The following is a 27,625-nucleotide window of genomic DNA, read 5'->3' as shown; positions in this document are numbered from 1 at the left end:
TTCAATGGTTATCTTTCAAATTTAGATTTTGTGAAACTAAAAGTTCAGTTTAATGATAAAATTAAAAAAATATGTATAAAAAATATTGTTGGGTGTGAAAACTCGGACCTGATTGGAAAATTGAATAACATAAATTTGCCTGAAAAGACTGTGGTCAGATTTATTCAAGACCTTAACTGTTTTCAATCAATCTCCTTGAAATATGAATTTTGTTACAGGAAAATGATAAAGAATTTTATCGAAAATATAATGGTTGAGTTCCAAAATTCGGACCTTGTCGGGTAAATAAAAGTCATGAATCATGGAATGGATCATTATATATAGGGGTAGATGTATTTAAATTTGATGATGAATCCTGGACCTAAAGAAAAAAGAGATGGCCCATTGAAATTATTCATAACTGTTATTACAAGCTACACATCTGCAATAGCGCATGATTCACTCACTGGCAATTTGTCAACTACTTTTGGCCTCACCTGGATTTCAATAAAATCGCCTTATCAGGTATCGTCGAGGTTTCTAGTCTGTTTTGTTCAGTTTGAATGAAATATGGCCTCAAATAACATTTAGCAGTATATGAAAAGACTGCTGTCTATATGATATATTTCGTACTGATTGACCCGGTGAAGAGGTGTTTTTCTATCTCAAATATTTAACAAATCGCCGAAATGAATTGATGTTTACGCAAAACAAGCAGACTAATCAGACATGATTATCCTATACGGAAACATCTTTAAAGAAAAAATATTTACGGAAAAAACAATCAAATTAAGGAAAATTAATCTTTTTCTTGTTGGATGTATACCGGGAAGTGTTTGCATTATTGAACGTTATAAATACATGTGTATTAACAAACACACGTATTAGATAACTATTGTAACTTCCTGGGTGTTGAAACTTTCACATAAATTGACAATCAAAAATGACATTGAGATTTACATGTTACGACCTACTTGTCATTATTTGGCTATTGCTGATTAAAGGTAAGCTTTTATTAAACATTAGAACTGAAAAATTATATTTATTTGTCCTTTTAAATTATCGATAATCTTCAAACGGGGAAAAATGTAAATGGGTTATATTGTCAGGATATAAGAAGAAAATATGTAAAATATAATGTATGTTATAACTGTTATTTTGTAAAGATGATCAAATACATAAACCACATGTAAACTTATATGTAAAGCTTTAACAACACAAGTTTCATTCAATAGTTATATACAGTGTTGTCAAAAAAGCTTTAAATTGTATATAATGTTATTCAAAAAATAGTTAAGGTTGGAATGATTTTTTTTTCTAAAGCAGAAATTAAAAAATCTTCTACAATGGAATGAAAAATCAGTCAGTATATGTATCCTCTGTTTGCTTGATCTATAATTTCAATTTCATTCTCAGCTTTTGGAAAGAAAACGTCAGTTTAAAATTGCTCATTTTATTAAGATTAAAAAGTGATCTACAGTCCTTTAATTAGGATCAGAATTTTTCACATGCGTCAGTTTGTCCGATGCGTGAAAATAACTGTTAGTGTATGCAACAAACATTCGTACTAGCAGAAACATATCTTTTACTAAAGGTCCCAAAGTCGAAATGTTCGGTATTATAGAAAACTTATCATTTATCAAAAACTTCGACGCCTTTAAGATCAGCACATGGTTTACAAAACACTGATGGAAGTCAAATTTCTTGTTGATTTATTACATTTTTGAATAAATATTTGAAAACTGTCTCCAAAAAATATATCATTCAACAGAACGTGTCAAATGCTTAAGACTAACAAATGCTTTTAGTCTATGGAAAATTAAATATGTATACGTTACATTGACGTTCCTTGCAAAAAACGTTCAATTTGGACGTGGTAACATTTTGGGGAGATATGGACAACTTCATGGAAATTGAAGGAAAATTTAGCGTTTGCTTAACATTGAAGGCTTAAACCAATCTTTAAAAAAATACATTTCAGTAGTAACATTTATTTTCATATTTCATTTGTCTGTCACAAATTTAAAATACCCTAAATTAGAATGGTACTGAAAAATCTTCAACAATGGCTCTATGGTAACATTTAAGGGAGACACGGAAAAACCTTAAAAAAAAATGAGAGAAGCTTTGTTAGAAATAAATATGTGTTCGTAAAATTCTATAAAATTACATTTGCATTAAAGGTGCCGAACCTTTTCTATGACTTATGTGAAAATATTGTAATATCGAAGTGCTTGCTTTCATTTTTGTATACTCGATTTTCAAATCTTACAGCTGTATGGAATTTCGAAAACGGCCAATTAAATGCGAACTGACATGATATTTATCGTAACCGTTTCACAACTTGCATATTATCATATTATATCCCACCTGTTCGAATTTCATCGTAATCCATTCAGTAGTTTTTGATTTTTTTTCGTTTATAATTTGTATGGTAAGTTGTTGTTGTCACGTCTTACACGGCAAAAATGGCATTATGAACACGGGACTTATTGCTTAATTATGTAATAATACATACAATTAAATATTTTAAAATTAGCTTCTATATAATATCGATTAATGATGTTAGGGATCGAAACGGTATTTGGAAGGCCATATAATTTACCCTCAATTTCAGATTTACTCTTGAATTTTAGGTGTCAATATAGGATGAACGGATCATATTAACCGGAGGGAAAATATGATACAAGCCCAAACGAAAAAAATGTAAACGAGTCGAAATTGAAAACTACGTTCCTACCTATGATTGCGTTGGATAAAAACCGCAATTTTTATACGTGTGCATGTAAAACAAATTTCGTTGTAGAAGGGTCTAAATACAGCACAAACAACATTTTCCAAAAGACCAAAAAAGTGAAAAAGTATATTTAAACAAAACGCATTTGACTAACAGGTCGAACAACTGATGTTCTTAAACCCTGCTGACTGCCATTGGCGATTGCCAAATAAAATTGATCACGAGATGTAACAGAATGGATCTTAATATAAATTTAATTCTAAACAGACAACGATAAACTTGTGACCAAGTTGTTATGCCACAAACACAAGGTGTCAATACTTTTTTTTGTACACCAGATCTAAATTTCGACAATGTATGTCTCTTCAGTGATGTTAGGGATCGAAACGGTATTTGAAAGACCATAAAATTTACCCTTAATTTCATATATATATCTATAAAAAAATTACATTATGTACACAGCCATGTATCACCATCATTGATGGCGATCCGATGGATACATCTGTTGTAGAGTTTTCACTGACTCAGACGTACTTATAAATATAATTATTTTCTGTGACTGTATATTACATTAATTTGTAGGATCCTTTACTATAGATAATTTAGCTGATCTGTAACAATAACATCTTCATGCCTTATATATCATGTACTGTAGTACGCCGCTAGATTAAAACTGACGAAGAAAGGTAACACACGGCCAGCGAAAGCTCTTTTTTTGAGAGCCCAGGTGGTCGTGTGGTCTAGCGGGACGCCTGCAGTGCAGGCGATTTGGTGTTACGATATCACAGTAGCATGGGTTCGAATCCCGGCGAGGGAAGAACCAAACATTTGCTTTCACAGATCTAACATCGTTGGGTTGATGTTTAGACGAGTTGTATATACATTATGTACACAGCCATGTATCACCATCATTGATGGCGATCCGATGGATACATCTGTTGTAGAGTTGTCACTGACTCAGACGTATCTATAAAAAATTATATATTTCTGTAATTGTTCGTCAATTTACCCTTTTCTGCATCCATTGTATTAAAACATCTGATCAACGTGCGGTTAGTTTGATCTCAGTTCTTCATTAGTTAAAATCCGATTATGACGTCGAATTTTCTTGCTTTCCTCTAAATTTCCTATTGCGACAGCATGACAAAAGGCAACCATGCCTAATGACGTCAATAAAAAAAAAAAACATTTTTTGCAGATCATTCAAAAAAAAAGAGGAATAAGTTAGTTTGCATATCGTTTGAAAATCATTAGATAAACAGATTCCACCACCAATCTCGTGTAATACGATATTTATCCAATCTCGACAGTTCAATTTCCAATATTAAAAGCTCTCCGCGAGCTTCGCGTTTTAAAATTTTTAAATTAAACTGTCTCGAGTGAATATATATCGTATCACACATGATGCAGTAGTATAATCTATATATATATATACAGATAGTAAATATATATCGTATCACACACGATGCAGTAGTATAATTTATATATATATACAGATAAACCGTATGTTTACTGGCCTTCAGCAGAAGATCTGTAGAAAAAGTCAGCCCAAATGTATATACATTTTTGTATGACAAACATGATATCTCTTTTCAATTTGTACAATAATGCTGTTAATAAAAATCTTTTAAAAAATTAAAATGAATATATATATATATATATATATATATATATATATTACATAGTGTATTGTTCCTTTGGTGGATGTCATTCTGAAATTATTATTTTTTAGCGTTTAAATAACATTTTTTAATACTAGTACATTTATCCTCTTTAATGGCATTTACAGTGATAGATTTTTTTCAACCATAAGCATTTAGCTTAAATTGAATTAGAACCCAGTTATTTACATTCACCACTGTTTAAAGTCAGGTTGACTTCTATATATTTGCAGAGATTTTTTCTCAAGACCATTTTTTTCAAAATTAATATCATCTTGTTTCTTGTAAATGTATGTTATATATGATATATAAGTACTCAAACTGCCAACGCCATATATTGGTCTATAATGGAAAAAAATTACGGATAAACATAATGACATGAATAACGACTCTATGTTATAAGTATTTCTTGAGGATATGTATTGATTTAAGGTGAATTACTTATTACTTAACTCGGAACTTGAGAAAACCATATAATTCTTTTTCAAAATGATGGGTGACATATGACATTTAAGCAAATGTCAACTGGATTTGACGTTGAGTATACTGGGAGAAGCCATTTTTGTTTAACCTTTTGTACCAAGAACCATGTATTCTAAAAAGGCATCTATAAGTCTATCATTTGAGACTGGAAGAGACCTTCAATAATTCGGAAGAAGCCGACTCTCCCTTATTATCATATTATAGGCTAAAATATAAAGAAATCATACGTTGTTGGAATTAGTGTGACTAAAGCTATCAAACGAGACATGAAGAAACATTTACTTCACAGGAAAAAATAAATTGTTTCCCTAAAGAAAGAAAATGAAACATTTTTGTTTATCAGTATTTAGCGTCAGGTCACTAATTACTTTGAGAAATTCAGATTTTTTTTTGAAAATCTAATGCGAGTAAATCATAGAATGACTATAATTATGTTCAGCGCTATTATACTAAATGTTCCTTTGATTTTACTTACAGATAATTTCCTTTCTCACCGGAGTCGAGATATAAGAAAATTATTGCTAGATACTCAGGGCGCATTTTTGACGGTTGTCATGAAATTAACAACGTCGTCAAAAGTAAAATAGTGAAAAACAGATAATCATTGGTCATCTGCTGTCTATTGAGTTTTCTCAATTTCGCCGTACCGGCTCAAGCGAGAAAACAAATCTGATGATCAAACTATAATCTAAAAATCTTTCTAAAGTTTCGGTAACAGTCATATTTTATATATATATATGTTAGACTCAGATCGACGTCCGGTCTCTAATCGACGTCTGTTCCTAAAATCGACGTCCAAATCTGACGTCACATTCTCAAATCGACGTCCAATGTGCAGCATGTATTGCCAAAACGACGTCCGATTTATAATATTTTCATATGAGCGTCACTGATGAGTCTTATGTATACGAAACGCGCGTCTGGCGTACTAAATTATAATCCTGGCACCTTCGATAACTATTGTTGTCTTCTTGATTTCAAATATCAATGAATAATAAAATAATAAATTGCTGCACTTACACTTATACATGCATATTGATAAATGGCATGTGAGTATACGTATATAGATTATAGGATCCCAACGACAAAGAAAACAAAACGACATTTATATTGGGCAACACTCAGTTTTCAACAATGGACAAAATAAAGGAGAAAATGCCAACTGTTTTTAGGGTATTATAATTTGAACTCTGTAAGCTATACTAGTATTCAACAAATTCATTAGTTTTACACCTGGAGTGAAAAATGTACAAAATAAATTGGCATTTTGTTTTTATGTTGTGCTGTTACACCACTGTTCCAGGTTAAGGGAAGGTTAAGCGATCACAAACATGTTAAACCCAGCCGAAATTTTATGTGTCTGTAGTCTAGTGGTCCACCGTTGTCGTTGGTTTATGTCTTGCATATTTGTTTTTTTTTTTTTGGATTTTTTGGTTATTAGTCAGTTTTTAGTTTTATAAGAATTGTTTTATATGTTTCATGTCGTGGTGGCCTTTAATTGCCGACTTTATCAATCGTTGAAGGACGTACGGTTGCCTATAGATATAAGAAGATGTGGTATGAGTGGCAATGAGACAACTCTCAATCCAAGTCACAGTTTATAAAAGAAAACCATTATAGGTCAAAATACGGCCTTAAACACGGAGCCTTGGCTTACACCAAACAGCAAGCTATAAAGGTAAAGGGCTATACAATTGCTTACATCCACCTCATTTCAACTCTGGTATATAGTTGTCCGATTAGCTATCACACCACATCTCATTGTTTTTTTAATAAGCTCTTACATTACAACAAAATTAATATTACAACCTGTAAATATCGGTAGCACATTTAAAAAATTATGTTTTAATACCTTTTATTTGTCACATATACTATGTTTTGGTCGTAAAAATATTGACCTACAACTGTCTTTACTCCTCTCTCGGACAATTCAAGTTTTAGTTCTGTAATTTCGGCAGTTTTATTCATTTGTTTTAGATATATTTTCGTATAATACGGCATGTTGTCCAAAAATGTCTGAGTCTCGGCGTTTGGATCCTTCCATAGGTCCATTAAAACAGACGTCAATTAGAGAAGCAAAAAATTGGACGTCGATTAGAGGGTGATAGAATTGGACGTCGATTTTGAATCTTATTTTATTGTGACGTCAGCATTGGACGTCGATTTGAAGAACGGACGGCGATTAGAGACCGGACGTCGATCTGAGTCTTACATATATATGTAGAAAATAAATTCGAATATGTTTTAGTTTTAAAATCAAGGATATTCACATTGCGATAAGACGTGTCACGGTACTTGTCTATCCCAAATTCATGTATTTGGTTTTGATGTTATATTTGTTATTCTCGTGGGATTTATTCTGATGCTTGGTCCGTTTCTGTGTGTGTTACATTTTAGTGTTGTGTCGTTGTTCTCCTCTTATATTTAATGCGTTTCCCTCAATTTAGTTTGTTACCCCGATTTTGTTTTTTGTCCTTGGATTTATGAGTTTTGAAAAGCGGTATACTACTGTTGCCTTTATATATTATGCAGATCCACAATCATTTAATGAAAGACATGTTATATTAATTTAGTAATTTTTGACCGAATGATTGTGCACTTTGATTTGGTTAAAGTTTCTTCAAATAGTAATTTTTGACCGAAGGGTTGTGCACTTTGATTTGTTCAAATTTTAATGTTATCGACATTATTGAACCAATTCATGCATATATATTAAGATAAGTCTTGCAGTCACGTTTTTTCTATTTGTTACACAATTATATGGTATTATCGACATATCATATTATATTTAGTAGTTGTTAGTCGCAAACTAAATATGTTTCGAGTTTGTTGCAGAAGTATGCCAGATCATTGAACACAATAAAAACAAAGCACTAGGAAAGCGTGACAGTGAAGTTAAATGATAGAGCGGTGACATTTTTTTATATTTTCTATATGTCCCCGTTTGTTAATCAAATTATTCCTTAACAGTTGTTAATTGACTTTTTGTATACAACTTGTTCTTACTAACAATTTATTTTCTATTTACCTACTATAGCAAGTTTGTTTACATTCTTTAATCATGGTTTCCCTCTCGCAGTTTCTTTGTGATATTGTTGAAGATTTAACTAGATGGGACAGGTCTCGTAGTTAAGGTCACTTTATACATTGTGATCTTTTAAAGATACTTTAGACATAACTTTCAAATAAAACAATGTATTGCTAAATTTGTCCACTGTTTCTGAATCAACGTCTAGCATTTATACTTGTAAACATAAAAAAGGGGCATATTTTAGGCATGTACTATGTTAATTATTACTCAAGAGGTCACTAGTAAATTAACTGTAATTGTACGCATTAACAAGAAAATCTATCACCACGCCATTTTTTCCATTTAACTTTCTCCTTCCCGAAAAGATAGAGAAAACTTTTGTTAGAGCATAGATACTGGTTTAAGATTATGATTACAATTTTGACTGATGTACCTCAATATGTGTCATTTCTACCGATTATGTCTGTCTTTTTTTTGCTTGTATATTGTTGTAAATGTAATGAAATTATATGCGAGCGTCATCCATTTAAGAGGTTCAGATAGCTACAAAGTCTCTATTTTTTTCCGTAAAAAAAATAAAGAGTAAAATTACAAAAATGCTGAACTCCCTAATCAAATGGCAAAATCAAAAGATAAAACAGATCAAACGAATAGACAACAACTGTCATATTCCTGACTTGGTACAGGCATTTTCAAATGTAGAAAATGGTGGATTGAACCTGGTTTTATAGCGCTAAACCTTTCAGGAAATGTGTATACCTATCTAGCAATATACCAGATCGTTTGACTTTTAAATATGTTATTTTTTTATCTTTTAATTGTGCCATTTGATGAGTGAGTTCCCGTTTTGAAATTTTCCTAGGCGTTCGGTATTTTTGTTTTATAACTTTTTTTTAAAGCATATGACTTCTGACTGCTGGTGGAGGTATCGTCCCCGAGGGTATCACCAGCCAAGTAGTCAGCACTTCGGTGTTGACATGAATATCAATTATATGGTTATTTTTATACATTTCCAGTTAACAAAACATTGATTTTTTGGAAAAACTAAGGATTTTCTTATCCCAGGAGTAGATGACCTTAGCCGTATTTGCCACGACTTTTTGGAATTTTCGGTCCTTAATGCTCTTCAACTTTTTACTTGTTTGGCTTTTAGGTTTAGATGTGAGCGTCACTGATGAGTCTTATGCAGACGAAACGCGCGTCTGGCGTATTAAATCATAGTCATTGTACCTCTGATAACTATGTACACCACTCGGTCGATGCCTCTGCTGGTGGACGTTTCGTCCCCGAGGGTATCACCAGCCGAGTAGTCAGCACTTCGGTGTTGACATGAGTATTAATTATACGGTCATTTTTATAAATTTCCAGTTAACAAAACATTGAATTTTTGACAAAACTAAGGATTTTGTTATCCCAGAAGTAGATTACCTTAGCCGTATTTGTCACAACTTTTTGGAATTTCGGGTCCTTTATGCCCTCATTTTTTACTTGTTTGGGTTTTTAAGTTTCGATCTGATCGTCACTGATGAGTCTTATGTAGACGAAACGCGCGTCTGAAATGATAATCCTGGTACATTTGATAACTAATTATACTTGTTTTTCCTTCTACTTATGCATTATGATAGCCATTTAGTGACATTAAATTGTTTTATTTATTTGAACATTGTTGTATATGTGTTAATTTGCATAACAAAAAATCTATCGTTATGGTTTCATCAGTACATTTATAATGCTTTAATTTGATGTTCACATTAAATTGTTTTAGATAAAGATTGTTATGCACTTGAAGTTCAGAGATATCCATATGGAGTAACAGCGCTAGATGCTAGTGATAAGTGTGGCACAGCTAGTCTTGAAAATGATCCTTTAGTTTTAAGTAAAATTTCTGAACTAGATGGTAAAGAATTTTGGATAGGGTTGGGTATATATACACCGTTAACACCTTGGATGGAAACCCTGGGTAAGCTATCTTATTGAACCGTTTCTAACTATGAATTAAATGTTTTTAGACATTGCAAAACATGGTCTAAGTAGCTGCGTGACCTTTTATATTTATATTCGTGCTCAAAATTCTATTTATACAAAATGACAAGACACTGAAATCGTTTAGATGCATTATATGAAAACCATTTCAGTCTTTAACAAGAAGGGAAATAACAGAACCAGATTTCCATTCAAGAGTTCCAGTGTTCAGCAGCAGACTAAATGTAGCGTTTGTCATAGTACCCATCATTTTTTTCTCAGCCTTACACAAACGTTTGTGTCTCTAATGATAAGTGTATATCTACAAAAAAGCAAAACAATTATGAAACGAACTTTAAAATCATTCATGTTACATTGCAAACAAACATGTGCATTTAAGGGCAGAGTAATGAATGTACAGATTAGACGACTGTATATTCCAGTATCTAACGACTATAAACCGCGATAACAGGTCTCTTGTAATTTGAGACACAGACAAATAGTATGGTTTAAGGTTAGTCAATATGTGATGGTAACTATGAAATATAAGAAATGTGCATTTCTATTGTAATTCTTAACGCCAATAAAAGTCCGGAGGCTGTCCGAATAGTTAGATGACGACTAGATTTTTTTAGAAAATACTTTCTAACAAACATTTTGATTAGCGGACAAAAGAACAAAACTTACGGTATGGAACTGAAAACCAACGGGTTGGTTTTTCATACCGTATGAATTGACGAATCAACACGTTAAAGTGAAGACCAACGCGTTGGAAGTAAAACCAACTTGTTGATAGTAAAAACAAACGCGTTGAAAGTAAAAAGTAACGCGTTGAAAGTAAAAACCAATGAGTTGAAAGTTTCATACTTTTTGTTCATACCGCCTATGACACGAACTGCCACTCATATTCTTCATCACTTACTTGCGTATATTTTTGCGTTATGATCATATGCTTTTATTTGAGTCCACGGGTAATGTATCACATGATATAGTAAAAAAAGTACGATTGGGCAGACGTAATGATACTGATAAAGACATAAAAAGTTGATAATTGGAAAGGTGATATTATCATGTATACCATATACTGCAGTTATACGTCGTGCATATGAAGACATATTATAATGATAGTCCTCTGGTTTCCATGAATTAGGTCAGTAGTGGTGCAAAATGCGTATTCATTGGAGGTATGTGCGTTGTGTTTCATTAGCAACCAATACGATTTATTGTCAAATACTATATCAAAAGATAATGAAAATGTGATACATGGGTACCTCTATCGACGATAAAACAGATTTTAATAACAATAGGAACGGTTATCAAATATATTGTAGGTTGTTTTCTGCTGAGCATGCGGCCAAGTACTGTAAGCCTCGTACCATCAGTCGGATTGTGTCAGCATGAATGCTCAACTGCATATTTCAGTTATAATGTAAATATTACATCTCATGTTTGTATAAATCAAGCTATTATAATATTTAATATCATCAAGGAACATTCTTGTTTTCACCAGTCAGTGTTGTTTAGTAAATGAAATTTTTAAAACAATCGTCGAAAAAGTGAGCTGAGGTACAAGACTGATTAAATACACATGTTAAGCTTGGTTTTACCTGAGCAATGAAGTTTCACTTAAAATAATTTGAAGTTCTAATCAGTCACAAAGTCGTAGAGAATATGATAAAAAATCATTTTGCCTAGGGTTAAAAATGTTGGTGCTACAAATGGTCTGAATATAATGAAATGGTACGTAGAAAAAATAAGTAGACTTTCTTATGTTAGTTTTACCATGTCTTAAACACACAACATTTACTTATGCGGGTATAAAAATGTAATTCATTCAACATAATAATAGTTATACATTTTTGTCACTTAGAAAGCAGACAATACATGTCACTGTTTAAACATCACCGAAATACAGTTGAATAATGGTGCAAACCTTTCATCGTGCCTAAAATCATCTGCTAAAACAGTAATAGTATATCATAGTAAGTAACTTTTATCTCTTTTTATTTCTAAAATGCAAGTTATGCAAAATCAGTCTTAAAATATAGTATGATATTATCAAAGCAGAATGTGGTTCCTGTATTTCTCAAAATAGTATTCTTTGAAATTGAATATTTTGCTAATTTTTTGTCAACAGCAGTAGTAATATTTGCTTGACTGCCTTTAATTAAAAACAAATTAAAGTACCTTATCAAATGGCAAATCAAAATTTTAAACACTTCATGTTTCCTGTGATAAGAAATATCATGTATAATAGTACTTCAAAATGTTTTGTCTCTGTCAAATTCAAACAATAGATGAAAGAATTACAGACGGAAATTGTACTTAAAGCACATTATTCATTTTGAATGAACACGAACGTTATATTTAGAAATGCGAATGTTACATTATTGATATTCAGCTTTCCAATTATAAACAAATGGAATAAAAAGGCAGCCGACATATCAATTTATTTGTATACGTTTTAAGTACGAAACAATTGATTCAACCAAACCTGACTGTAAAAGATGCCACAGACTCTACATGATAAGAGTATTACTATGAGTGGCTATTTTTGTAGCTACGGAACCATAACTCTTATGGCCCTTTTTTTAATTTATTTTTTATTTTGCGGACCATAGTCAAAAATAACATAAGGACCCAGGAGCTTCGGTTCCGCAGCTTCTATTTTTGTTTTTGACGTTATTAACATGTCATATACAATTTTCAACGTGTTGGTTTTCACCTTTAACGCGTTGGGTTTCACGTTAAACGCGTCGATTTTTATTTTCAATGCGTTATATTTTACTTTTAATGATTTGGTATTTACTTCCAACGAGTTGATTGGAACTTTCAACGGGTTGATTTTCACTTTCAACGCGTTAGTTTTCACTTTCTATGCGTTGGTTTTCATTTTCAACACGTTTTCGAGAATCTATAACAGGGTTAATACAGAAACAGCCAGTTCATAACAGTAATCTGTTGCTATTACAATTCATGTTTCTAGCAAATAACAAGTACCTGGGAAGAATAAATCAGACCGTTAAACCATTATTGCTCTAGAATCGTCTGCATTCTGTAGATTGATCAACGAAAAAAAAACAGTTAAAATAATCAGAAGTCGTACTCGAACATGCTTAGAAATATTTCCGTTTCAAGACGTTACAAAACACCATATATCATTGAATCTTTTGTATGACATTAAAACCTCAAATAAGAATACAAGAATACATATAGCAAAACGTATGTTATGCATAACAATACGCTCAAAGTTAACTTAGGCGTAAGAAAATTAAAAGTGGAAGTGAACATCCCGTATTTGCCAATGGGTCAATACGGCTTCTCCCGTATTTACTTTGTCCAAAAGCAAATATTAACTCAAAATATTTATCGACAGGACAACGCCATATGTATTGAACATGATGATTTATCTGTATTATGACTGATTTGCTAAAGTCATTTAATAACAGTGGATATCGATGGATTAACTCAACATGTAATCTAAGGCCGTATTTTGACCCATTATTGTTTAATTTTATAAATTATGACTTGAATGGATAGTCGTCTCATTGGCGCTCGATCATACCTAATCTTCTTATATCTATGTAGTGAATCATTCATAATAAATTCTGTTTGATAATTCCATTAATGCAAACCATTTTATTTAACAGATAATGCAGGGTTTCCGCTGGCGCCATTTTCGCAATTTGCGAAAAAACTTATAATTGTAACGATTAAAAATTGTAATTTTCGAAATCATTTGGCGAAAGAAATATATATAACGATTTCTTTTCAACCATCTTGTTTTTTTCACGGGTTTTTCGGACTTTACCTGATGACAATACTCGAAATTGATCTTGAACTCGTTAAGGATTTGTCAAAAAATCAATAATCAACTGATAGCATTTTATAGCTTACGACAACAAAGGATTAATTAATGAAGGTGTTTTTTTGTATTGTTTTACAAAATAATATGGTTAAATGGCGTCCGTCACATGTTTAAAAGGGTAATTTAAAGTCGTTTGAGTGACACACGTGTTTCAAGCATAGTTTTACGTTTCAGCTTTTTCATTTACAATGCTCCAGAAAAGAAAACTGTCGTTATGAAGAAATCTATTCCAAAGTTTGGGGAGTTTGTGAGAATAATAATAGACAACAATGGAGCAAACTCATCTTATTTAGGGAGGAAGGGGTAGAAAAAAAAAGGAAAATTTTAAAGCAAAACAAATAATTGGCCCAGAGGAAACCCTGGATAATGTATATGTCGATGATTCATTTTAGTTTATACTGGTACAATACTAACACTTGGAGCCGAAAATGGACTTTGTACGACATTGACATGCACTCCTCCGTATGCCGTATATCTGAAAGCAGCCCTTTGTACAGGCGATAGCAATATAAAAAGTTTATGTGGTAGGTCTAACGATACTTTATCTCCCTTGTGATTACTATATTGTTGTGTGTACTCAAGCAACAGAAAACCTATGTTTATATTTCTTTAACTGATCAATATAACTTTATGGTGGATTTTAAGTTTTGCGTTTATTAGGGATACTACTGGTATCCATTACTTCAAAATCTCGTGCCAAATATGTATGAATGTATAAGAAATGTTCATGTTATCACTTCAAAAGTTTGTATTATGTAACAAAGTTATCTCTTACATACTAGAAGTTGTGTTTCTAGCATACTTGAATATTAAAGAATCTAATCATTTTTCGAAGGTTTTTTATATTGTTATTTAAACTGACAAAAATCGGAAGATGCAGTTTGATCTTCAAAGGTACATCTCTTATAAGTGTAACACTAGAAAATTAAAAAATAAATAATAAACTCATGAGACCAATAAAAAAAAACTAACCAAATTGTAAAAGACGCAAATAACAGATCTGAGAGTAATTGCAGTTACTGAACACAAGTACAAAGCCAATAACAATTAGCTCATTTGTCTAAGACTAAATTATAAATCAGTACACATCTAACATCCGATTGATTTAGTGTAAAGACGTCTTTTAGAGTCAGAGAAGAACATGACATTGTGCGATGTCAAAACAAATGTGTCGATGGACTATAGAAAGAAGAATGTCATTACTGTATTTACATAGCAATACTTTTAAGTTTGGTTTTAATTTATTGATAACAAAATCAATAGTTATACCGACCAAAACAATATATACAGATCTAATTACAATGTTGACCTTCTATTTTTTAGATTTGTAGCGATATGAAAGTATTACTATTTCTGTTTTTTCTTTATCAAGAAGCAAGAGTATTTTCTACAACTGTAGCTGCTGAAAACCTTTACATTTGTATCCATCGTACACGTCCTTACAAATGTATCATGTTGTTATAGAATTAAAATCGCACAACGATTTTTGAGAGGCATGATTTCTGCTTTATAAAGGGTAGCGTGTGGTTAGCGCTTCAAAAGTGATGATGTTTCACGAATCCATTACTAAATCGTCTCTTTCAAAAGAAGTGATACGCTATAACAGATTTTAACACAATGGCAATTGCTTTTCTTTGCACGGAAGTCCATATCTTACATATGTTTTATAAATATATATATATATATAACGGGAATGATTGTGCCTGATGTTCATATGATGAAATCATAATCTTTCAGTCAGTTTAATTGAAGTCTGGAACTGGCAGGTCAGTTAACTGCTAGTAGTCTGTTGTTATTTATGTATTATTGTCATTTTGTTTATTTTCTTTGGTTACATCTTCTGACATCAGACTCGGACTTCTCTTGAACTGAATTTTAATGTGTGTATTGTTATGCGTTTACTTTTCTACATTGGTTAGAGGTATAGGGGGATGGTTGAGATCTCACAAACATGTTTAACCCCGCCGCATTTTTGCGGCTGTCCCAAGTCAGGAGCCTCTGGCCTTTGTTAGTCTTATATTATTTTAATTTTGGTTTCTTGTGTACAATTTGAAAATTAGTATGGCGTTCATTATCACTGGACTAGTATATATTTGTTTAGGGGCCAGCTGAAGGACGCCTCCGGGTGTGGGAATTTCTCGCTACATTGAAGACCTGTTGGTGACCCTCTGCTGTTGTTTTTTATATGGTCGGGTTGTTGTCTCTTTGACACATTCCCCATTTCCATTCTCAATTTTATATGAATTAATCTAATATAATTTAGTTTGACCAATTTCTGCAATACGTCGAATACTTTAAACTACCTTTTTAAAATACCTTTGATAACTAATTAAAAAAATAGCTTAAAATATCTTATTGCTATGCGTAAGACACATGTCAAAACAAGTTGTAGACATTATGAATTTTGACTTTGTTGACATGAATAATGATAAAAGTGTTGAACAAATTTTAGACGTATGATTTGTTAGTAAATATCATTATTTTATAGGCACCCGACGCATTCGTCAGTGAAAATGCATTCAATGACATGATTGTCTCGTTACAGCTTGTTTCATGAACATCTTGTTTATAATGCACTTCAACTACGTGCTTGATTTGGCCCTTTAAATTTTTAATTCGATGATGAGTCTTTTGTAGACGAAACGCATGTCTGGCATTACAAAATAATCGTTTTATCTTTGATTTTATATTTTATTACTTTCATCAAATAAGCTTGTTATAATAGATATGGAAATTAATCAATAATGCTTAACTTAATAATACAGGATAAATTTTTGGGTCATTTCAACCTCGTTTGAATAATTGCTTATAGCCAATACTTCTACATGTTCTATGCGTATTTAAAACATTTTGAGAAAAAGAAACACAATTTTTTAATGTATTATGTTATATACGACTTTTATTCTGAACTTAATTTGAATATTTCCGTTAGTGAAATTGATTATAACATTTTATAATATATAATGTTTTGAAATTATTTCAATATAGAAGATGGAAAGCAGTCAACGTCACATTTTTGGAGTCTTTCACAGAATCAAACACGTGAAAACTGTTGGAATAAGAACAAATTATTATTGCCTTCAAATGCCTGTACCTATTTGGCACAAAATCTGACAGCACGTGCTTGGACAAATATTTTCAGAGAACAAATAGAAGTGGAACAACCATTAGGTAATCAAGGTCAAGCCTTGACCTTAATAAAAGTATTTAATTTGATTGTTACAAGCTTAATGTTTCGAATTTATATACGACAAAAAGTAAAGAAACAAAAAATACTAAACTCCGAGAAAAATTCAAAACAGAAAGTACCTGATCAATCGGCAAATCAAAAGCTCAAACAAATCAAACAAATAGGTCAAAACTGTCATGTTCCTGCTAGGCTGACTTGGAACAGGCATTATCTTATTATTGTGAAAACGGAGAGTTAAACCTGATTTTATGGGAGGCTAAACGCCTCACTTGTGGATATTTTAATGGAACCAAATCAGAAAAAAGTTTGATTTTTAATGGAAAGAACCTCATTATTATATCTGAATGTGATATTTCATAATCTGGCTTCTTGAATCTTTTGTTTTTGACAAGTTTCTAAAGGAACTCCGACTAGTATTAAAATAAGAAGAGGACGGCATGTACTCGATAGGCACACATGTTGTTCCCATAGAAATGCTGACAATTTGTTGAAAAGGTCAATGTCCAAATTCAACAAAAATGCTGTCAATAAGAAACTTCGTATTGAAGACAGAAAATATACCTATAATTGTTTACTTTTTAAAATTGTGACTTGGATGGAGAGTTATCTATTTGGTACTCATGTCACATCTTTTTATATATATCCCGCATATTGACCATTTGTTCCTCTTTGTTTGTGTTTTTTGTAAAAGATTTCTGATTATTTGAAATGGTTGAACATAGGGTTGACAAACCAAAAGTTTTGATTGAACTTATTTTAGAGAAAGATCGAGATTTGAAATTTGCATGAAATGTCTTAGAGATTCTACATATGGTTACTACCAATATGCGAGTAAACAGTTCCACAGTTTTTCCCTTTTTCAATGCGAACAGATAGACTACTACATGTATCTTGTCGAACATGCAGATGAACTGGCAATGTACAATTGTGTGTACGGAATTTTATGAAGCTTATGATTCAATGCAAACAATGTAAATATGCTGTTTAATGTAGTATTCATTTAAGGAATGATTATACAGACTTAAACATTGATGTTTGGTGTTTCTCATTTATAATAAGTAAGACAAACACTAGTTGTCTCAGGGTCAAAATAATGACTCTTGTTAGGGTGATATATGTTCATTCGGATTTTTATCTTCTTAAGCAGGAATTGATAAGTCAACATTGACCGTCTGTGTATGTGTCTAGTTTAAAATAATATATCAGTATATAGGCATATAACGACAATATGCTTGTAAACAACAAGACTAAATCTTGGTTTCTATGTGTCTATATTTTTTGTAGAACGCATGTTTATGTATATGTGTCCTTATTACTGTAGACCAGCATTCCTATTTTATCATAAACATATATTTATAAGGAAATCAAATCATATTTCAGGTGACAGAACTGCTGTACCCAGATTTTGCCTCTCTGCAAACATTACTGATCAAAGGGAACATATCTTAAATATACATCGGCGAAATTGTCTGACAAAACTAGAATGGTTTGTTTGCAAAAACGGTAAATATGTTTTCCAATGATCCGATGTTTATCAATTTACTTGGTAATTTTCTTTTTCTATATGTCGAAGTCTTTTTTTTTCGGGTATGCATTAATAAATTCTATTATTTAATCATTCGCATTTGACAGGTACTTGAAGTTGTTGCTTGTTTTAGATATTTTCTATTAGTTCATACCTTTTTTATCATATATATATACTTCACATTTCAACGGTGATATTTTAAGAATAGTCGGTACCGAAACACTTATCACAGAGCTAATGATTCTCTCGGGGGACTAACAAGTTAATACCAGTTGCATCGATCTAGTGATAATACATGAGCTGAAAGTTTTATACATTCCTTTTATTTGAAGTACGTTCTCGATAAAACTTCACTAGGAACGTAAAAACCCCACATTTCAAAGCCAAGGATGTGTAAATACAAATATAATTATCATTAATATTATCAAGCTGTTACTGCAATTGATATGAAATCATGTTGTCAAAGCCAAGGATGTGTAAATACAAATATAACTATCATTAATATTATCAAGCAGTTACTGAAATTGATATGAAATCATGTTGTCCTACACTCTTTATTGTATATACGGTTTCATCAAAAACATCATAAGCAGTACAACTTAAACAATGTCCAGAATAAATAATATAGACGCAATATCATCTCAAATTGAATTGGTACTGTGAGATTTAGTATATAACTAAAACATGTTGAATGAAAAATCTATACAATTTCATTTTGATCTGTTTTGAATTTATTAATATACATGAAAGGGAAGTTTGAACAGAAATGAATATTCGTAATTATGGTAGATTGGGTATGTTCCCTCACTTTGGACAGTTCAATAGCAGAACGCCATCGGTCTAAACAATCGATAATACAATTGAAAATTTGTTTGTTAACGCACCAGACTATTTCAAGAAATTGAGGATTTTATCTTACTATCCATTGTAAAGGAGATGTAAATCACATATATACTTTAGTAAGTAGACTGTTAAAAAGTGTATATCTTCGTTATTTCCTTCAGATTCAATTAAAGTTGGAAACACATACCACACAGATGTTGCAACAGATTCAAATTATGGTAACATTTATTTTGATATCGTTTTTTCGGATTCAAAATTCACTGATGAGCTTTACTGATCAGAATACAAGTATGTCCAAGTATGAATACATGGAACTTATCAGAGATTAATCGCGTAATGTGTTCCCCAATTCATTTGTTTTAACATGCTTCAAAAATGATCATATTTACGTTAATGCATATGTTGTTTAGATGAATCCGTATTTCTATAAAGATATCAAGGGGCCTCTGTGGCCAAGTAGTCTGAGTAGTTCTTCTTCTGTAATTACTGGCCAGTAAATACTAAAGTTGTGAGCTCAAACCCCGCTCGTTCGGTTGCTACGATCTTTATTGACTCGGATTGTCAGTTTAACCAATGAAGGTAGGTGGTTTTCGTAGGGCTTCCTCAAACCAATAAAAACTGGCCGCCTAGAAATATTCCAAATGTGGCGCTTCAACGTGACGTTAAAACACCAACAATCAATGTAGGAATAAAAGAAGGTGAGATGATTACCAGGGAGAAAACTCATCTTCAGAGACCAACTGTCGTTATAAATATCTACTATAAATCACAGCATGGTATTCAACAATTGACAAAACATTACCCCAAAAGTAACCTTTAAAAACCGGGATTACAAGAATACATAATGACAAAAAAAGACCAGGTTGATGTTCAAAGCAATTTACGACAGACAAAAACCATAAATTACAACAATGATTCCTTAAATTAGAAGGGGGTTTCTAAATCAAAATCCATAGATGTTATATCATTTATCAAAATTAAGTTTATTCCACTTTTTTTTTAATGATAATAAAAACTGTTGGTCACCGATCTTTTTTTCACTCTACTAAGTATGCAAAATTGCCAGATTTTGTATACATGTAGGTCGTACATGGGAAACCCACGTTTGTGCGATAAAAAACAACTACACCATAACATTTTCAGATAATACATGCGAAGATAGCTTTAATATATGCTTTCAGGTAAAAAAAATAGAGAAAAAAAATAGGTCACCTGACTCCATTTTTGCAACATAATAAGACAGGTAAATTGACAACACATGTATTTGTCAAGTTACTTATTTGAGTTATCTCTATTTATAACTGAGTTATCTCCCCTTATGTAATTTACACATGGCATGAGCCTTGATTCGAATTTATCCTGAGCGTTACCACTTCATGATTGACATTTTTTTCTCTTAAGCCACCTTTAGAACCACAGTAAATACTGCCATTTCGTTAATAAGGAGCCGCTATGTTTACTTGCCAAAATCAGTTATCGTGCGAATAATGCAATAGAAAAGAATAAAACATAAAACAAGACCTTCCTCAAACTCCATCTAATTAATATTATCCGAATTTGGATGGTTCCCGTACCGGAAAAACCTTCGGCTTCAGCGTTTTCACTCGTATGACGTCATGGTCTGAAATTACTTTTATGCATCAAAAGCAATGATGGAATTTTGTGGAATTTTATTTTCATTTAATTTGAACATTTTTCTGGGCTCTTACATGTCTTATGCATTGATTTCTTTTTTTATGCATCAGTAGGGTTTTTTTTTAAATTGCGACTTTTAAAAAAAAAAACCTGCATAACGTTTGCACAAATAGTCATATAGATTTACGTGGGAGGTATATTATAAAAGCTTTTGTTTATGTACATCTGATTTTACGCTTTGTATAGATATATCTCGAGTTTTAGTACGGTAATGTTTACTAAGCGTAAAACGCACAACATAATAGAACACATAACTTTCTGTAGCAACATGAAAAGTCTTACACATGAATTGAAAAAGTTACTCCCGAATTATGCATATTTCATCTAGACTGATTGTTATTTTCTATTTATCAAAGTCAATATAAACTATAGATACAAGTCTAGCTACATTCATAATAATACAAAAAAAGATTTTGAAATGGGAATTCTAATTATATGTAAACGTTTCAGACTCATTCAAAAAAACATAGGTGCTCACTTCAACGTCGTTTTTGTCTCTGTTGATAGCTTGTGCATCGACGATCTTGTTAGTAATAATGCTTTCAGTGATCACTCTTTAAACCAAATTCTGTTGTAGACAAAACGCGCGTCTCGTGTAAAATATACAATTTCAATCCTGGTATCTATGATAATTTTATTTCCATATGCGAGTTATTTGCCCCATACTTTTTTTTATTTATCATAACTCTTCAGTGATTGTACACGATATCGATATTTTCAAAATATTCGTCACTTTCTCAGCACAATTTACTCAGTTTGAACCAAAGTGATCAAACTACATGTAGAGTTATTTCCTTTTTTGTAGCTCAAGATAAATGTTATGTTGATGTTCCTAATAAAACTTTATGTAGTTTTATGTTATAATAAAAACAAAATACTTCCCCCCTTCATGAATTACCGGGGTGAGTTTATGGGAACATATCGACTTCTGTCCCATAAATGTAACAGCACAACTACTATTAAGAGTATGGATATACATAAAACATCCATGAAAGAATTTCAACTTGTGTATTATCTTAAAATGATCGCTAATACTTTTTTGAATTACAACATATATAACTTAAATAAGAACAACACTTTTTGGCATTAAATACATTAAACCTTGAGCTCGTGTTCATCAATTAGAAAGAAGTAAAAACACAAAAATACTGAACTCCGAGGAAAATTCAAAAAGGAAAATCAAAAATCAAAAGGCAAAATCAAAAGTCCAAACACATCAAACGAATGGATAACAACTGTCATATTCCTGACTTGGTACAGGCATTTTCTAATGTAGAAAATGGTGGATTGAACCTGGTTTTATAGCTAGCTTAACCTCTCACTTGTATGACAGTCGCATCAAATTCCATTACATTGTCAACGATGCATGAACAAAACAAACATACTCAAAGAGTAAAAATGTCAAAAATAGGGGTACAACAGTCAATATTGTGTTATCATCTTAATATCACTACATAAACAACAAATGTAAGAAAGTAGCACAAAAAGGCATACATCAAATTTAACATTCTCATTTTGCTTTTCTTATACGGCTGAATTTATCTATGTAAAGTCTACCCATAAATGAAAGAAGGTTTTCATTACTGGTGTAAAATTGTGCGTTTGAAATTCGCACAGGTAGACATAAAAATAATTTTGTCGTATGACGGCATACATAAATGCAGACTCAAGTAAAGTAGATATAACAAAAAACAGACTTACAGTAAAAATAATAAATAAAATAATGGTGTGGTTCAAAGTATGACGGGACACGTAAGTACAGTTTCACGTCAAATACGGCTGAATTTATCTATGTAAAGTCTACCCACAAATGATAGAAGGTTTTCATTACTGGTGTGAAATTGCGCGTTTGAAATTCGCACAGGTAGACATAAAAATAATTTTGTCGTATGACGGCATACATAAATGCAGACTCACGTAAAGTAGATATAACAAAAACCAGATTTAACAGTAAAAGTAATAATAATAAATAAAATAATGGTGTGGTTCAAAGTATGACGGGATACATAAGTACAGTTTCACGTCAAATGTATATCATAAAAAACAGACTAAACAGAAAAAGTAGTCTTATTGAATAAAATAGTTTAGTCATTCATAGTATGTCAAGATCCTTAAGTAAAAGTAATATCAATAAATGAAACAATTTTGCCGTTCAAAGTATGTGGTTTTACGTAACCACAGAGTCACTTCAAATGAATATCTAAAAAAGACATATAAAAGAATACTATAATACGTAATTAAGATGATAACAAACGTCAGTACGCAAAATCTATACTTCAAAACCATCTTGTATTATTTGTGAAGTTGATACGGAATATTTATCAACAAGTTCTGGGTATCTTCCGATGAACTTTTTTAGAAAAAGGACGAGACGTTCTTTGACATACCCCTGGTTCATCAATTTTCTGCTCAGACACTGGTGACGTTTTACAAAGTCTGAATAGGAGCTGCAAGCTCTTGAATACCTAATAAGTTGGGAAATGTATATTCCATATGCAGGTGAAGTTGGTATATTACTACTAGACATAGTTTACCCTTTATTGTTAAACGTATTTAAGTGATATTCTACAGTAAAATTTCTTAGTATGCATTAAATACAAACACGTGGTACTGTACCACTTGTTGAACTATGTACGTTTTCCGAAAATAATAAAATAATGTTCTGCTAAATTCTAAATATATACTAAACGTATGCAATGCTCAAGATTGTTAATGAAACATCAATTACCTGACGAAAACAAACATGATACTAAGGTTGGAACTTACAAATGAATATTAGTTATACCGACCTGGTGCTAGTATATACAATTTAAGTTTTATACATTCCTTGTGTTCGAAGTGCTTTTCTTGATATAAATTAACAAGAAACGTGCAAACGCAACATTTGAAAGACAAGGATATGTAAATACTATTAGAACATTAATCATATTGAACCTTATGAATATCTTCGCATCTACTGAAACAGAATTGAAAAGTAATGTCGTCCTACACCCTAATTGCCTTTAATTTACTTTATACAAAAGATAACACAGCTAAGTCATAACCAGTACAAATTTGAGCAATGCCCAGACCAATCTCTACAGGAATAAAGTTTTATATTTCATACAATTTAACCTTATTGAATTGAAAAAACGGAAACAATTACCCAGTATTTCTTTCTTTTAATTAAGATATATTTGTGATAGAATATATATCGCTGTTTCTTTAAGATTTGACTTCAGTTGAAAGCAATTACCGCATAGACATGATAGATGCAGAAAAAGATTCAAATTATGGTAAATACTTTATTTTATGTAAAATTAGTTTTATATTATCAGAAGGATCTTTATAGATTATAAAGCCCAGTTTAAATTCGTTTGTTAGTATGGGTGCAATAGAACTATTAGAGATCAATTACGCATTATGTATCCAAATTCGCGTTTTATTCTTTTAGTTCTTCTCAAACAGATTTATATTATAAACATTAGCGGTCACCCCTTTTGCATTTTTACAGAATAGTTTTAGGTGTCAACTTTTTCTTCTAACGTTTGACTTGAAAATCAGCATTTACGAACACATTTAAAGTGGAAAAATCTCCGACACTAAACTTTATTCGTTAAATTGGATAGTTATGTTTGTTTTTGTTCTGAAATGAGTACTATAAAAACTTATTAGTGACGTACATGTTTAAAGTCTCTACATTTTTGTTTTAACGATGCTCAGGAAAGTATAATGTTACTAAGAGGAATATATTCAAAAGTGAGAAAAACCTCTGACTGTTTTTTTCTTTAAATCAATAGGTAGTATCTAAACATTCAATTCAAGATGAGTCCTGCGTTCCCAGAAGTAAAACACGATGCTATTTTTATAAATATTCAATTCGCCCGTTTCGTCTACTCAAAAAATTATTATTGAGTGTTTATTTCCTACAACTAAGATTCAAAATTGATACGAAGAATTAAAAAAGGCAGCAAATTGTTGTTTTATTTTGTTGGAAAGAAGGACAAATTTCGTCGAAAAATAAGGTTCATGTAAGTTAGCGATAAAAAAATGAAAATGGCAAGTCATATATTGTTATTTCGAAAGAGGTGGCTAAAAAGAAAATACACCTTGTTTATCGTCCTGCATTAAACAATAAGAAAAGCAATACGGCATATAAGGGTGTCAAAGGTACCAAATGACAAAGGTAGAACCATTCAAACTAGAAAACTAACAACCTGGTTTAAAAACAAACAATATAACAACTGTAGATAAACTCATCATAGATACCAGGATTAAAAAAATGTTTACGCCAGACGCCCGTTTCGTCTACAACAGACTCATCAGAGATGCTCGAATCAAAATATGTTAAAAAGGCCAAATAGAGAACGAAGTTCAAGAGCATTGAACTGAACCTGAAAGTTTTGCCAAATAAGCTTGAGTAATCTATTCCTGAGGTAGAAAAGGCTTAGTATTTCAAAAGTTCAAAGTTTTGTTAACAGTTAATTTATTATTATGAACATATCAATAATAACTCAGGTCAACACAGAAGTGCCGACTACTGGGCTAGTGATACCCTCGGGGAAATAAATATCCACCAGCAGTGGCATCGACCCAGTGGTTGATGTTTACGCCAGACGCGCGTTTCGTCTACAAAAGACTCATCAGTGACGCTGTATATCAGGTCACTCGACATAAAATCCATTTTTTAAAGCGGTCTATAAAAAGCTCAGACATGATGAAATAAAAACAAAAAGAATCTAATAGGAAAAAAAGGACCTGATTTGTGTACAAATGAACAAGAAAGAAACAAGTATGCTATACAGCAACATTAACCACTGTAGTATAATAAGTACATGTATGATATTCACATGATTCAGCAACTAACACTACTGAATAACAGACTCCTGACTTGGGATGCGCATACACAGCATGTGTTCGATGAAATTTGTTTGTAGACGCCTCGTATCAAAATATTTCTTTGTTAATTGTGTCAATAGAGATTGCTATCATATATTCAAACGACTTTTGATGAAACTTGTTTGCTCCACAGATTATAATGGTAATCTTCACATAAGGCAATTTAACAAACTTATGTTTTTTTCTTTTCCTGAAAGCTTAAGGACAGTTTGTGTCTAATTGTCATTTATGTTTAGTATATTCAACATTTGTTCCATTTAAATCTGCATAACTATTACTTATTTGTTCCAGGAGCTATAGTAGGTGGATCTGTTGTTGTTGTCATTGTTTTACTGACCGGTGTCTTTGTTATTCTGTGCAAAATCAGGTACAATCTACACGATATAGATACGAATGTATATTATGTAGCCCTTGATGCGGAAGTATTATTTATTATAAATATTTCGAATACATCAAATCGGATAGATCATATCAATGTTGTTGTCCTCACTAGTAAAAGAGGGACGAACAATACCAAAGGGACAGTCTAACTCATAAATCGAAAATAAACTGACAAAGCCTGGATAAAAATGAAATAAACAAACAGACAAGTATTCGAACACATGACAACACATAGAAAACTAAAGAAAAATCAACACGAACCCCACCAAAAACTAGGGGGGAAAGTAACCTGATGATTTCCCCAACATGCTAAAATAGAAGAAAAAGCTGTTCTTTGTTGTAAATAAAAATCTTTCAAAAAACAAATTTACGTTGTGGATAAGTTAAACAGGTTTTACAAATAAATGTCAGGCTCTCAATTAATTTATTTAAGTTCAGATTAAATTGTGTTGTGTTTTAAATACAGAGATACTATATATTGTTTTGTAGGCGAGTCGGAGTTTTCAAGAATATTAATTCAACGACATCGACAAATGTAGCATTTACGAAATCGAGTGGTAAAAGCACCGGTCTTGAAGTACAGACTCAACAACTCAACAATCAAGGTTATGGAATGGTATATCAAGGAAAAGAAAACGTTATCAAAACAAACAATGCATATGCACAAGTGCAGAAGGTCAAACGTGTAGAGGATACTTATATAGCGAGTTCAAATGGAGAGTATGATCACTTACATACAATTGATGGACGAAGACCAAAAGCTGGTGAAAATACCTACGACAGCAATGAAAGAGTTCGCAATCTTAATGATCCCACCTATGATACTGCTACAAGTTCTACAGGAGAAGGTATGGATACTACGTATGATCATTCCTTTCCAAATATGAAAACATACTCTGAATATGACGTTTCAGGTTCAGGTTTGCACATCGATAGAACAGACCATGACGTGTATGATCAGGCTTGTTAACAAGATTTGGACCAGTAATATTCACCAGAAACCATGAAAATCTTATTTTAGTTTCATGTCTATAAATACGTACATAAACTTTCGCAATAAAATAAATAAATGACAATGGAAATTTCCATTTATAATATAAAGAAATTGTCTTCGTCTTGTTACCTCACTGAGTGCTACTTATCTACATTTGTGTGTTTGTCAATGACAAAACGTTATATATCCAATAAGTGGAATACAAGCTGTTTTCCCTTTTATATTACTTGAGTCTAAATAATTATTTCGAATTTATTTATGTGGTATTAAGTTCAGAATTGAATTTCTAAATACTATATAGTTGTGTGTTTTGTCTAGGTTTGTTCATCAGCGTATTTTTTTTTTCTCTTTTGAAACCTATTTTTAATTTACTTCAAACTCCCTTATTCTTTCTACTT

General features: G+C 31.8%; 1 protein-coding gene across 1 annotated transcript; it reads left to right on the top strand.

Moving 5' to 3' along the window:
* The first annotated feature begins 812 nt into the window (after positions 1–812).
* On the top strand, positions 813–27,309 carry LOC139497276 (uncharacterized). Its single transcript, XM_071285457.1, has 11 exons — positions 813–983; positions 9,657–9,851; positions 11,185–11,282; positions 11,724–11,835; positions 14,114–14,245; positions 16,710–16,892; positions 18,292–18,414; positions 19,441–19,497; positions 24,184–24,249; positions 26,144–26,219; positions 26,723–27,309. The coding sequence occupies exons 1-11, from the start codon at positions 923–925 to the stop codon at positions 27,201–27,203; spliced, it is 1,584 nt and encodes a 527-aa protein (XP_071141558.1). The 5' UTR covers positions 813–922; the 3' UTR covers positions 27,204–27,309.
* The last annotated feature ends 316 nt before the right edge of the window (positions 27,310–27,625 follow it).

This window comes from Mytilus edulis, chromosome 12 (assembly GCF_963676685.1).
Source record: "Mytilus edulis chromosome 12, xbMytEdul2.2, whole genome shotgun sequence".
NCBI classification, from domain to species: domain Eukaryota; kingdom Metazoa; phylum Mollusca; class Bivalvia; order Mytilida; family Mytilidae; genus Mytilus; species Mytilus edulis.
Note: the sequence above shows the minus strand (reverse complement) of the source record. Positions and strands in the feature narration are given on the sequence as shown.